General features: G+C 32.4%; 1 protein-coding gene and 1 long non-coding RNA gene across 2 annotated transcripts; one reads left to right on the top strand and one right to left on the bottom strand.

The window, feature by feature from the left end:
- The first annotated feature begins 4,297 nt into the window (after nt 1-4,297).
- LOC126656280 (uncharacterized) lies at nt 4,298-6,675 on the top strand. Its single transcript, XR_007633190.2, has 4 exons — nt 4,298-4,384; nt 4,463-4,540; nt 6,132-6,204; nt 6,612-6,675. It is a non-coding gene; the product is annotated as an uncharacterized LOC126656280 (long non-coding RNA).
- Nucleotides 6,676-9,426: 2,751 nt separating this feature from the next.
- Nucleotides 9,427-13,604, bottom strand: LOC126656278 (salicylate carboxymethyltransferase-like). Its single transcript, XM_050350802.1, has 4 exons — nt 13,452-13,604; nt 12,725-13,123; nt 10,650-10,904; nt 9,427-9,879 (listed from the first exon to the last, which is right to left on the bottom strand). Exons 1-4 carry the CDS (start codon nt 13,524-13,526, stop codon nt 9,511-9,513), a joined length of 1,098 nt encoding a protein of 365 aa, XP_050206759.1. The 5' UTR covers nt 13,527-13,604; the 3' UTR covers nt 9,427-9,510.
- Nucleotides 13,605-14,867: the final 1,263 nt, after the last annotated feature.

Genomic DNA, 14,867 nt, shown 5'->3' with positions numbered 1-14,867 from the left:
TTAATATTAAAAATAGGTCCTTCATTTTTATTAAAAAACCTAAAAGTCCTTTAATGTTATAAATTATACCAAAAACCATCTTCTCTATAAATTAAAAAAAATTAAATTTAAATTAATTAAAAAAATAGTATTTTTTAAAATTTGCGGACTCCGGCAGCTCCTCAACGGAGGAGCAGAACTGCTCCTCAAAGCAGATCTGCTCCTCCGTTGAGGAGCAGATGCTCCTGGCCTGAGGAGCAGCAGCTCCTCAGGCCAAGAGCTGCCGGAGGAGGAGCAGCTGCTCCTCCTCCGGAAATTAAAAAATAAAAAAAAATTAATTTTTTTTATTTTTAGGATTTATTTGAATTTTATTTAAATATAAGGACTTGTTAAAAAAGTATGAACTAATCCTTTAATGTATTTTTTTATATATTTTAGTCCTTATAATAATAAGTTTATTTAATATTTTTAATTCAGGGTGCAATTGAAAACTGAAAATGCAAAATAGGGTATAATTGAAAAAATTACTAGGTCGGGGTGGAATTGAAAATTAAAATAAAGGTCATGGTTTTTTCAGTCTATTAGGCATATTTTATTTGCTATCTACAATTTATCATTAATTGCGCTTTCTATTTTTTTACTATAATTTCACTCTTAAATTATTTAGGGTTAATCACTTATAAAATCATGACATTTACATCAAATTTTAAAAATAACATGACATTAATAAAATTATTTCTTTTTGAATTCCATCATAGGCACGTTTTTCGGTGAAATTTTGCTGACTTGTACACCAAATGGGTATTGCCACGGTAGTAAAAATGCCACTAAAAATTGTCAATGTTATTTTTTAAAAGAAATAAAAGGCGATGTCCGTAACTGACACGTTTAAAGGTTATGTTATTTTTAAAACTTGGTGCAAAATTCATGATTTTATATGTAATTAACTCAATTATTTAACACTATTCTTTAAAGTTGAGGTAATATATTATAGGCAAAATATCTTTAAAACACTCACATTTATGAAGTTTTTCAATTATATATATTTCTTGTAAAATTGTAAATTTTACTCAAATTACCACTTTTCAGTTTCAATTGTAAATTAGACTTTCCCCCACTCGGAAAAAATTCAAATAAATCTTTATTATTTGACATATACTCTAAATAGATATTTAATGTTATAAATGATACATAACAACCTTCTTTTCGCAAATTGTTTTTAGAAAAATGATCAATCTTTTCCGGTGGTTTTCCTGAGCTCCTCCAATGACTTAGTAACATCTCAAATAGCATATTTCCCATCATGCAAAGTCTATTTAGGAGAAAAACAAAAAAAACGAACAAAGAAAGAAATTACAGAAATGTTTAATACTGGAAATAAAACAAACAGATGTATAATTGTATTATAATGATTAACTAACCTTAAATGTCATTTTTCCACCTCGGTACTCATCGGCATTAGGGTCAAGGTCTGGAAGAAGAGAAAACCAAGAGTTATCAATGTCCTTTCAATCATCGACGCGACCATCAAAGGTGATGAGTCCCGGTCTGAACTCGACTTATAGTCGGATCATTAAGTCTGATTCGCGGCTCCACTCAGTAAACTCCTTGTGTGAGCTAGCCCACCCGATTAAAACAGAATCAAAAAACAATAGCCCCATCTAGAGTGTGCCTTGAACCATCGTGAAGAAGGAGGAGAAGTTTCCTTGCTAGATAAAAGAAAGTAAGAATAACTGTTTCTTCATATTTATAAGACGACGAAGGTAAAGATGTTACTGTTAAATAGTTCGAGCATATTCATATACATAAGAAAGAAAACCTTCTAGAAGCGGCAGCGATTTGCGGTGCAACTCTAAGCGAAGCTGATGATGAGAGTCTTGAAAGAGGAAGAAAATATGCAAGATGCATTGGAATGTTATTTCAAGTTGTTGATGATATTTTAGATGTTACTAAGTCATCTGAGGAGCTCATAAATGTTATATGTTAATTTTGAATTTGTTGCGTAAGCTTAACAATTATTACTAGCAAGTCACGTATTGTGCGAAATAATTATAACCAAAAATTCCTAGGAAAGAATGGTGGGTCACAAGCAGATGATAGGAGTAGAAAAACTCCTATTTCCGAGGGCTTTTCTGTAATACTCCAAATATTTTAAAATAATTAAGTCGTGACACGTGTCGTGAATTCCGCTAAATTAAAATTAAGAAGAATTTAATTTAATAATATCGGGAATTTAGAATAATTTTTACTAAGAGTATTACCGGGATTTGAGAGAAGAGTTTAGAAAATTAACATAAAATAAAATATAATTTCCATGACGGAAATTATTTCGCAGAAGTCCGCAAAATATTTTATAGTATTTATGGTAAAAGTTTCGAGTCAATCGAAAACCGTTTAAAATTTGGACGCGGATAAGTTTTGGACTAAATTGCAACTTTTAAAAGTTTCAAGGACCAAAGTGCAATTTAGCCAAATATACATAAGAAATGGATATTGAATGAAGGATCCAGAAGCCTTCATCCTCAGTTCATTCATTTTCATCGTCAAATTTATCATTTCGTCGCTCGATCTCCGTTTCTCGTCTGTTTCCGACGTTCTATAGCTCGAATCGATCGTATTTCAACGGGGAATCACGGTAAGCTTGACGTTTTACCTTTTTAATAAATAAATTTGATTATGTATCAAGTTAAAGTTTTAGGCTACGGAACGGTTTTATCGTTTTAACGATTTTAGGATCGATTTTGGCGTTTTGAGTTTATATTTCGTGATTTTGATGTTTTTGAGCGTTGGGAGATTGAATTAGAGCGCTTGATAAGTTGGAAGCACGTCTGAATCGAGACCGAGATGAAATCTCGTCGCTGTGCGTCGCAAAACAGAGCTGTGTGCGCGCGCAGCCAGACAGTGCGAGCGCACAGTCTACGAATTGTGCGAGCGCACAGTCTACGAATTGTGCGAGCGCACAGTCTACGAATTGTGCGAGCGCACAGTAGACTGTGCAAACACACAGTCTTGAGACTGTGTCGGCGCACAGTCCCCTATGCAACCGCACAGGCAGACGCGCGCACACACAGTGAATCGAATCGTCGTTTTGTTTTGAGAAATTTTTCGTACATGTGTATAGTGATCGAAATCGATTAGTTATCGATTGATTTGAATTGTTGACCTAAAGAGGTTAATCGAGAATCGATTCAATAAAGCGATAGAAATCGAGATGAGTTACAAGTCGTTTATCGGGATTGAACACATGAAAAGCACGATGGTTTAAGAGTTTAGCGTGTCGTGTCTTGAGTCTAGAATCAATCCTAGATTAGGATTTTGATGTGAGTCAATTGTTTTGAAAACGTTTTAGATCCGGCGAGGCAAGAAGCAGCTAGACAAGGAGCTCGGGAAGCTTGACGTTTTTGAGCACCGAAATATTTTTTGGATAGCGTTTTCTGTGAGTTTATATAAATTTACTTTTAAAGTATTTACACAAGCAAATATTTTATATTGCTTTATGTTAGAATGGAATGTTTTCAAATGCAATGTATTACATGAAACGCATATACGTTGGTTTAAAACTAGTATCGATCTGATGGAACGTGCCTTCCTATTCGGCGGAAATAGGACTGCGTGATCACCAGTTTCGATTTACCACAACTGTGAATATGTTTATGAATACGATATGAAAGTTAGATATATGAAATGTAGATACGAGGTTGAACTCGGTTGAGTTATCCCGAGACCTGCATCTAGTGGGTTGAACTCGCTTGAGCTATCCCGTGACCCACAACTTGGGATTAAGAGGTTGGTCGCGGCTGACGCGGTTGAGTTATCCAGGGACCAGACCACTTGGATCAATTTGATTTGATTATATACGTTTGGCATGTTCGAGGATTAGGGTTTCAATCAGATTTTTTGCTCGGCTGCACGTGATTCAAGTGTTTATTGCATTGTTTTATATTTTATATGAATACTTATTAGTAAATATATGAACTCACTCAGTATATTCCCGTATACTGACTGTAATATCCCGTATATTTGTTTTTTTTTTAAAAGAAAAATAATAATTTTCCGTTAATTTCCGGTAATAATTAGAGTCGTTTACGGATTTGTGGTTTAATTGGTAATTTAAATTAATTGTTGGTTTGATTATTTTGGTTAGGCCCATTTTGAATGGCCTAATATCAATTGCTCTCTTCTTGGCATGGGTCATGATGGCCCATGCATTATTTTCTTTCAATTATGAATGTGTCTCCTTGTTGCCAAACTTCCTTTATTTTTCTTGCAAATTCTTACCCTACTTATTACGTTTCTTAAACCTAATTCTCTCTCTTTTATTTCCTCCTAACCCTAGCTGTTATCATTAGCTTTTAATCTCTGAGAATCTTGAAACAAATTTTTATTCAACTCTTATGTTCCTTCGGTAAGGGTTGTTTTTAGTTTTTAGTTTTAAATTTATAATCGGCACTTCCGTATTTTGAATCGTTCTCTTTCGTTTTAGTGTTATATTTGGATCCGTCTCGTCCTAGTTGAAGTAGACTCACGCCTCTCCGATTCTCATCTTCGTTCTCGCCAAACGGTACGTAAATAATTCCGTTATAGCCGCCGCCGTTTCATCGTTTTTGAGTATTATTCTCTATTTTTGTTGTGATGTTTGTTTCTGCCGAATTTGAGTCCTTGGTTAACATGATTTATGGGTTCCTTACCTAAACTACTTCCTACAGATTTCTGGTTGGCTAAATCATGTTTATAAATTGCTAGAGTTTCTCAGTTGCTCTTGTTGCTCTTCGTTGTTCTTGAAACGAAGCCCACGTGATTTCTGTGTTGTTCTTGATTTATTACTCTTAGGTTGTATTGATTTTAAAATTTGCTGAGTTTAGATTAGCAGTTACGGCGGAGCCTATTACGACGGCTTACGACCGTACTTTTCCCGTCCCAATAAACATAATACGACCACTTTTAATGAATTTACGACCACTTTTCCCTTCGCTAATGAAGCAGTTTCTTGTAGTGTACTGTTAATTGCTTAGTATGGTTTTGGGGATCAGTGGTTTGATAGTTTTCGATTTCTTTACTCTGTGTGTTATGAGTTTTTGTTATGTAATCTCAATTTGTTGATGATAATGGTTGGCGGGGTGGGTTTTAATTGATTTGTGAGATTGAATTGGTTAAAGGTGGGCCACTGTTGGTGTTGTATTGCTTTGCGCAGTGGGCTTATTTTGGTTTGAAATTATTTTGGCTAAAGGATCATCTAGATCACTAAAGTATTTGTTATTGTTTCAATTAGTTATTTAAGGTTTATTTTAATTAATCACTTTTAATTTCATTTATTTGATTTTTAATTTTTAGTCTATGGATTTAGTTTCGAGTTATAAATTGACATTTTGATAACATTACATTTTTGTTATTTAAATTATTTTGATATACTATTATTTATAATAAAGTGATAATATTATTATTTATAAATTACTTTAACAACATCATTTTAAATCTAAGAATAATATTAGATTTATTTATTTTTTAATTTATTTCGATTATTATATTCGAAGATCGATAATTATATTTTTATTCATTAATTTACAATTACTCGGGTAATTATTAATTTTGGAATTTTTACTTAGACGTGTCAATTGGACGTTTTAAGATTTTAACAGTTTTTTTTAATTTACTTTAATAAAGTAAATTATTTGTAACTATTGGTTACTTGAGTTATAAGTTATTGAGTTCCGTTTTAAATTCAACTATTATTTTATCAAAGTTGTTATTATAATTATAAACTCTGGTTTATAATTGAATATATAAATATATTTATTTTAACAAAATTAGTTTTGGAATTATAAACTCTGGTTTATATTTTTGATAAAATATTTTGGGTCGGGTTAGACTTGGGTCACCCGACATGTGAGATAGCTTGGTAGTTTATTGGTAACTCGGCTAACCCACTATTTGAGGAATTGATTTTATTTATCAATTAAATATTATTTTAATAATATTTTTCGGATTGGATTTAAGTGCGAACTCAATAGTCTTGAATTAATTACGGCATTCAATTTATTTGAGAATTGTGTTTCTCTGTGATTTATCTGGTTATTTAATTGTGCTAGTCCTACGTGGTGTCTAGTAATCTTAGAGTTAGGGGTCAACGGATTTTAACCTATTTATTATTTTAGACCCGTCGACTGCTCGTGCTTCGGAGTCTACGCAGGGTTAGCTGTTTGCCAAGATCACGTGGATAAGCAAGCAGTGAGTTTGTAGTGCTATTTACCGCTTTATTAAGTACCGCATCGTATTTTAATATTATAAATGTTTGTGAACTGTTTTTACGGATTATGGATCTGGATTGAAACGAGCTACTCGATAGGCTTGTATCGAGACTGTGTGCACCGGTAAGTACTCTGGGAAACGGCAGACTAAAGTCTTGCTTACGCTGGTATATTTATATGACGAGGATTTGTTCCCGTCCACTCTGGGTTTATCGGTATGCTATGTCATACTTACGCTGGGATCATTTCAATACTGTTTTCCATAATCATATATATTATATTAGTATAAAAATATTTTGATTTAAGGGTTTTAAACTTAATAAATGTAAATAGTATTGCGAACTCATCTCAGTATATCTGACCCCGTTGTTTTCCCAAATTTTCCAGGTTTGTGATTTGAAAGCTGGTCCACTCCGATTCTTTTGATTCCTCGGAGGTTTTTATGTTATTTAACTAGTTTCTGTTTTCAAACTCTTAGACCGCAGTAGAATTAGTTTATATATTGCATTTGTTATTGCATGGGGATTGTCGATTAGACCGATTATTTATTATTGGCATATTTACACTGGAATATTTTATTATTATATTTAAGGCATGTTGTGGAATATTCAAGATATTTAAGTTATTTATATTAGAACCGTAATATAAATTGCTAGACCTAGGTTGGAGTCTCGGTTGCTCCCGAGCAGTTTCTGCAGGTTTAAATGTTTAATTGATTTCCGTAAGGCTTGCTACGGGTTTTGGTACAACCATACCCATACCCTAGCGCCGGTCACGATTCATGAAATTGGGTCGTGACACTGACCCCTCACAGTTTTCCCTCTCAGGTGAAAAAGAACTTTGAAGCAACGGATTTCTATCCTTGTTCCATAAGTCTGATATTTTTGAAAGTATGTAAAGAAACAGTACTTTACTTCTAGAGCTGCAGTAGATAGATGTTTGTCTTTTGGGTTGTATGAAACTATTTTTTTTTTGTAAATATCATTCTGACGTTTTAAACTTATGTGTATATGATGCTTGCTGCGTTATTACCGTTTGTGATTTCCAGAGGAAGATATATAGCATGGCATATTTTTTCCATGACATGTGTTTATGTTTGTCATGCTTGACATATGATATTTGTGAAACATTTATTTACTTTTTAAGGCTTGTTACGGGTTTTGGAGCTACCACCCCCATTCCCTATCGCCGGTCTCGGCCCATGAGATTGGGTCATGACATTTTCGATATTAATTATTGTGCTTTATACTTGTCAAATTCATATTTACTTTTGGCCATTATTTGTTATGTCTGAGTATTACAGGTTTATGCATGGAAATGTAGGGATTCTGAGCTTAATTGAGATATATTAGACCCATGTGAAGAATTGCGAAGTATAAGCAGTTTCGTAGACAAGTCTCACGTCGTGAAAGGGCACACTCACGACGTGCCAAATGATGGGATGTAAAGGACACAAACAGAAGAAAGCGCACGTTGGCCTCAAGACAAGTATCACGATGTGAAAGGCCATCTTCACAACGTGAGAATCAGTTCTCACAACGTGAAGGAAGGAAACACAGATTGGAGATTTGGCAGAAGAAACGCATGATGGGCGCACGATGAACCTCGCATCGTGATAAAGAAGTCTCACATCGTGAGACATCATTCTCACGTCGTGAGGAAAGTAATTGTTTTAAATGAAAAGATCGCGATTAGGAGACCGAAGTCCCAGGGCATTTCAGACATTACATAGAGCTCAAAATTAGTGTTAACCCTTTTAGCTTAAGGGTTTAAATAGGCTTTATCATCATCTTGTAAAAGGGTTTGCACAATTTATATTAATCATAAACCCTAATTTGAGCTTTAGTTTATTATTCTTTCGATTTGATTACTCTTCGGTTTGGATATTTATCTTCGATTTTTGTATTTGGTTTTTTATTCAATTAAGGTATGATAATTAAGAGAGATTCTTATCATAGTTTACCTTATAAATTATGAATTCCATTTATTATACTGTTGGTTTATCTTTGATCATGAGTAGCTAAATCCATTATTAGGGATTATTGATTGACTTTATGCCTCGTTAATTAATTGGTTTAATAATTTCTTGTTATAATTACGCATTGATTACTATTCTAAACTCTAAGTTTAATCTGATCACCTAACTATTGCCTTGTGTTTTAATTGTAATTTGAGAGAGTTGAATTGAAATAGACCGTATAATCGACAACGCATGAGTTGATAACACGAGAGTGAATTAACGAGTGCGTGTTCTTAACGTTTGCTTAACAAACATCAATAAACTAGTTAATTAGGTCAAGTATAACACGAGAGTGAGTAGTTTGCCTTTTAATTGATTAATTGTCTGTTTTTGCCTGTAGCGGCTCGAGAGAGAGAGCTATAGGTGCTTTATATCAGCCTAAACCGCAAGTTGACAACGAATTCCATAAACCATGAGATTAATGGCATGATGAAGATATATAATCACTGATCTTCCTCATTATTGTTTGAACCTTATTTTAAGTGCAGCTTTAGTTTACTTTAATCATTAATTGTTTAGTTTTGTTCTTTAATTTAATTGCTTCACTCAAATTATCTTTTTGGCTATTCAAATTTAGCATCGTATCTGGGTGTATTCAGTAGCTTTCTCTTTTGGTACGATTCTGGACTTCGCAGTATATATTACAAGTTGACATACATACGCTTGCGTATTTTTATCAACAGTTTTTTGACACCGTTGTCGGGGAAAGCATATCTTTAACATCTAAGTTAGGATAGCTTGGCTCTATTTAATGTTTATTTTTCTTATTTTACGCGTGGGAATTTTGTTGTTTTTGTTATTTCAGGTACTCTTCTAGTAGTGTATGCATAATACACGACGTAAAGGACTACCTCTACAACCTTTTCAACCGGATCCCACAATCTTAATATGGCGTAGAAGATGGTGTTCCACCTGGTTTCAATAATGTGGGGGATAACAGAGTGATTCTCAAAGAGCAGAATCAGCAGGAGAATAACAGGCAGAGGCAGCCGACATTGATTGAATTCTTTCAGCTAAATGTAGGAAATACTACTCATAGTTACTTTGCACATCTTATGCGGGCAAACCATTATGAGATCAAGAATTTTCGCTGCAATTTTTTTATGGTTTTTTAATATATTATTATTTATCAGAAAAATAATATTTTATATAATTAAAGCTCTGCAAATGTTCTTGTACCAATTACACACAAATTCTTACTTATTCATAAAAAGCACATCTATTTCATATTATTTGCCTTAGTATTAGACAGAAATAGAATTGAACTTAGTCATATTTCTTAGTGATGGACAATATAAAATAGACGAACTCATTCTTCTCCTTTGCCATGCAATCATTGACGATCGATGAGTATCGATTAAAAACCTCATCTATGACGGCTTCCTGGAAACCGAAGTGGTTGATAATAAGAGGCTCCATTCCAGATCTTATGAAGTTTGCAAATATATATCCCACATCCTTAGTAGCTTCCGAGGAGTCAAATTCATTGAGACATTCATTCCAATTATGCTCATAAATCTCCAATTTGTCAATGGTGAAGGATCCTTGCTTATCAACCTCACATTTCACTTCATATGGAGATGGTGTATAGAAAGGAATGTTGAAGGAATTAAATTTGTCTTCGTCGATCGTTCCCTAAATCATCAACACACTTCATAAGTTTAAATTCATACCTCAAATTATGTTAGTTTTTTGCAAAATAAAAATAATTCGTTATTACATGTAAAGTCCAATTTGAATAAAAAAAATTTATATAAAAGAATCCTTGAATAAGTAAAGAAATATACCATGTCATACTGATAAAGAACGCAGTATAGACAGAAAAGTAGAAGGAAGAAATCGATAAATTCTTACATAAACCTAGTTTTTCATATTATATTGTGAACCATCAACTTACCTTTACACTTGATAATAATAAATGTAGTAATCAATCCGTGAATATATTATTAATTGTAGTTAAAATATGGCTTAATACATAGTTTGACCCCTGAACTTGTACCTTTTTACCCATCTAACCTCTAAACTTAACGTCTCACCTATCGAACCTCTGAACTTGTTAAATAATCCGATTTGACCCCTGAACTTGATAAATATGTAAATATTGAACCCTTCGTGTCCACCTGTCACTTGAAACATTCTAGAAGAAATTGTGTACGGAGGGGTTCAATGTTTACATATTTATCATGTTCGGGGGTCAAATCGGGTTATTTAACAAGTTCAGGGGTTCAATAGGTGAGACGTTAAGTTTAGGGGTTAGATGGGTAAAAGGGTACAAGTTCAGGGGTCAAACTATGTATTAAGCCGTTAAAATATTATCAATTTTTATCATATTAGTTGGTGAAAATAAAAAGAAAACATTGTACTATATAATGATATAAATTCTTCAATGAATACTAATTATTTACCTCGGAGACTAATTGATTGAGAGCCATAGCCAAAAGCTCCCAAAAATAGCAACACTCTTTGCTACAAGGATCTGTGCTTCTCCTTCCAAGAAAAGTTAATACCATGCGTCCTCCTGATATCATTTCCTTAGAGCGACACTCCAAAAACATGGAAAAATCCTTTTGAAATTGGCCACAATATGCCTTGAAAACATTTGGTGGACTTGTTCTATTTATGTATATATTTCTTTTGTTACTCTCCAATCCTCTTGGAACCTAATTTATAAATCAGTGAAAAATAATTATTGATCAATTTATAGGATGACAATTAACTCAGCAACTCAGCAAAATTTGCTGACATGACACATTCACTAACCCAACTTAATCAAACCAAATAATAAACCAAAAAACATCAAACCCAAATAAATCAAATTAATTATTAATTAATTACTAAAACTCATATTTCAATTATCTCAACATTATAATATTAAAAAAAATTCACCGTCATTTTAATTAATTTTAATCAATCAAAAATCGGCCGCGACCGAGACGCATACGAAAAACCGACCGCCGGAATAATTTTTCAATGTAATTTCTGAAAAAATTAAATAATTTTTTTAAAATTTTTTTTACCAAAAAATCAGACCCACCATGATGATGGTGGGTCTGTCAAAAAATGACAAACCCACCACCGGTGGCTCTGTTCTGAACAGACCCATCGGTGATGGTGGGTCTGTGAGAACAGACCCACCATCACCAGTGGATCTGTCACAGACCCACCTCACAGATCCACCATCACCGGTGGATCTGTCACAGACCCACCGGTGATGGTGGGTCTGTTCTCACAGACCCACCGTGGTGGTGGGTTTGTTTGAGAACAGACCCACCGGTAATGGTGGGTCTGTTCTCAAACAAACCCACCGTGGTGGTGGGTCTGTGAGAACAGACCCACCGATAATTGTGGGTCTGTTCTCACAGACCCACGGTGGGTCTTTCATTTTTTGACAGATCCTCCATCGGTGGTTCTGAATTTTGATAAAAAAAATTATTTCATTTTTTTAAAGAATATTTAAGCATCGAAAATTTTAATAACATTATTTAGAAAAAATTAGCGGTAATTAATTTTTTTTATATTAATTTTAGATGATTTATATTTTTTATTTAACTAATTAAAATTTATATATAAATTAATTAAAATTAAATTCAACTAAATTTATTAGTCGGCGTGAATTTTAATCGGAATAAAATAAAATATTGAGATAATTAATATTTATTTTAATTAAATATAATTTAAAATAAAAATTGAATTGATTTGAATTAGTTGAATTTGATTTTGTTTGATTTAATATTTGGTTTGGTTAGGTTTGGGTTAGTGATTTTTAATACCATATCAGCTTGTTTTGCTAAGTTGGCAGTGACATGGATGACATGTAGGCATAAAATTCGGTTCGATTCAAAAATGGCTAATAAAGAAACACAACATATAAGGTTGGGCTAAATCTGATGGTTTTTAAAGGTTTGGCTAAATCTGACTCGAGACGCAAAGGTTTGACAATTTTTGGTGGATAAGCCAATTATATATGAATGGATACTAACTTACATAGTGTATCACTGAATTTCTGATCATAACACGAATATTAATAGGTCACGTAGGTAAAACTATATCGAAATTTAAAAAAAAAATAAAGTTTAATGATCTTAAGAAAATAAATTAATGTTTAATATTCTTATTAAAATAACTTAAAAGTTCATTGACGTATAGTATATTGGTACTGATAATATTGGAGTAGTTTGATTGATATTCTTATTTTATAAAAGATTATATAATATATTGCTGGATTTAAATGTATGGCATGGATTGCTTATATGACAGATATTAATGGGCCACGTCTATAAAATTAGATTGAATTTTTTCTAAAATAAATATTAAAGTTTAATAATCTTAAAAAATGAATTAATATTAAATTTATTAATTTTTGAAATAATTTAAAAATTTATTGACGTATGATACATTGATACTAATAATGTTAGAATAGTCTGATTGATATTCTCAATTTATGAACATTCACGAATATTTCGAGTTCCAATAATGTTACCTGCGACAGCCAGTGGAGACTACTAGATGAATACGCAAAATGAAGAGTGTTGGTAGGGAAAAGCCTCCCATGAAAAGAACCAGGGGTTCCAGAAATGAAACATTGCTCTTTAGTATATTCTTTCATTTTTGTCTGGAAATCTGGCAGCAAGTACTTAAAAACAGTATTAAAGTCATTGTTGGCAAGATCATTCAAGAACACATGATATTCTGGTGATTGACGGTCCAAATCTTTACAAATTTTCTCTACTGTTTCGATGATTTCAGATACAGCAAATAAAGTGTTTGGCCCTGAAGAGCAGCCAAAGTCCGCAATAGCTATAGTGTTTTGAGAGCTTTTATTATAGAAATTGGTCATGGCTTCCTTTATTGCTGCCTTTGATTTTGATATCACCTTTCGCTGTAAAATTTAATTATTATCATCTTAATAATTTTAAATTACTCTAATTCAAACAAATAAATGTTATTTTCCATATATTAGCTATCTTGTAATGTTATTGTTTTTTATTTTGTTACGAAATCATCGTTCGACTTAGAAAATTTAAAAGTTCACTTCGGATTTATAAAAAGCCATTGAATAATATTAAAATAATAGTTTAATTTACATTGATACACTCTATGATTAATTAATATAATTATAAATTAATAATTATAAAAATAACACAACTTTTTAATCAATTAAATTTTAAAATGATATATTGACATATTGCAGGTATGTAAAAGATTACCTGAAGCAATGAGTTTTGAGCATAACTAGTTTTTCCATTTCCACCATTCATGTGAAGCACTTGCACCACTTCCATCTCTCTCTATAATTTCTTTTACTATTCTTTTTTAAGTTTGTTTGAACTGCTTTTTGTTCATCAGCGTTTTCCTCTATTTATAGTGGCTAAACTATGATAAGCAGTACTGCTATCTCGTTGAAGTTTAAAAAATACTTCTTCCGTTCTTTTTTAGTTGTCCATTTAGTAAAATATATTTGTTTCTAATTAGTTGTCTATTTAGAATTTCAATGTGATTTTAGCTATTATCTTCCAAATTTACCCATTCATAATAAATGATTATGTTTTAACTTAAAAGGCACTTATTAACTAATAGGGTTACATTAATTAGTATTTCTCTTTAAAAATTAAGACAAAAGGAGTAGTATCTTGGTATGTGCAATATTCGCTAAATGGACAAATAAAAAAGAACGGAGGTAATATATTTTTTAAAGGTTAGGCAATGCATGAACATTAGGTTTGGCAGTACATAAACAATAAAGATTCAATAAAGATTCTGTCCCATTATTTGCCACATTATTTTGAATTGGGTGGGGCATGTTCAGTCATGAGCCTATGAGAAGTGAGCAAAGGCAATTTGGCTAAATCTTTATTTTGGTGCATCCACTTTATACATGACTTGTATGATATGATGCATGTTAGGATAATCTTGAATTTAAAATAAAAAGGAAAGTGTTTATGTGGAATGAAAATATAAATTTTTTTGTAGTTTTTCCACATTGTTTAGGAGAATTCAATTTATTGAATTTATAGATTTGGTCTTTTTTCATCTAAAAGATACCCAATTTTGTGAACGGGTTTGACGATGAATCATTCCCAATTTACCATGTGCGTGCCCGGCCTGGTCTGGTTTGGTTCAAACATTTACTTTTTTGCTTACCATAATAATATTATTTATTAAATGTGTAACAGTTTTTATTTTTGAAGTCATTGTTCGCTAAATCATTCAAGAAGACATGATATTCTGGTGATTGACGGTCCAGATCTCTACAAGTCTTTTCTACTGCTTCGATGATTTCAGATACAGCAAATAGAGTGTTTGGCCCTGAAGAGCAACCGAAATCGGCAATGGTTAAACTTTTTGGAAAATTGTTCTTATAGAGATCGGTCATAGCTTCCTTCATTACTGCCTTTGATTTTGATATCACCTTTTACTGCAAAATTTAACCGAAATATTTATATTGGAGCATAAATTTTGAAATGTAGATTTTTTTAAAGTTTTAGAATGGACAAATTTGTTTTGAACTAAAATAAAATAAACAAAATACATTTAAGCTAATTATAGTAAAAAGGCCTAATGTCTTAAAAATACCCCGACCTTTTAGCCCCTTTTCAATCATATCCTGACGTTGAAAATTTGTC

The sequence above is a fragment of the Mercurialis annua genome, linkage group LG7 (genome assembly GCF_937616625.2).
Source record: "Mercurialis annua linkage group LG7, ddMerAnnu1.2, whole genome shotgun sequence".
Taxonomy (NCBI): Eukaryota; Viridiplantae; Streptophyta; class Magnoliopsida; order Malpighiales; family Euphorbiaceae; genus Mercurialis; species Mercurialis annua.
Note: the sequence above shows the minus strand (reverse complement) of the source record. Positions and strands in the feature narration are given on the sequence as shown.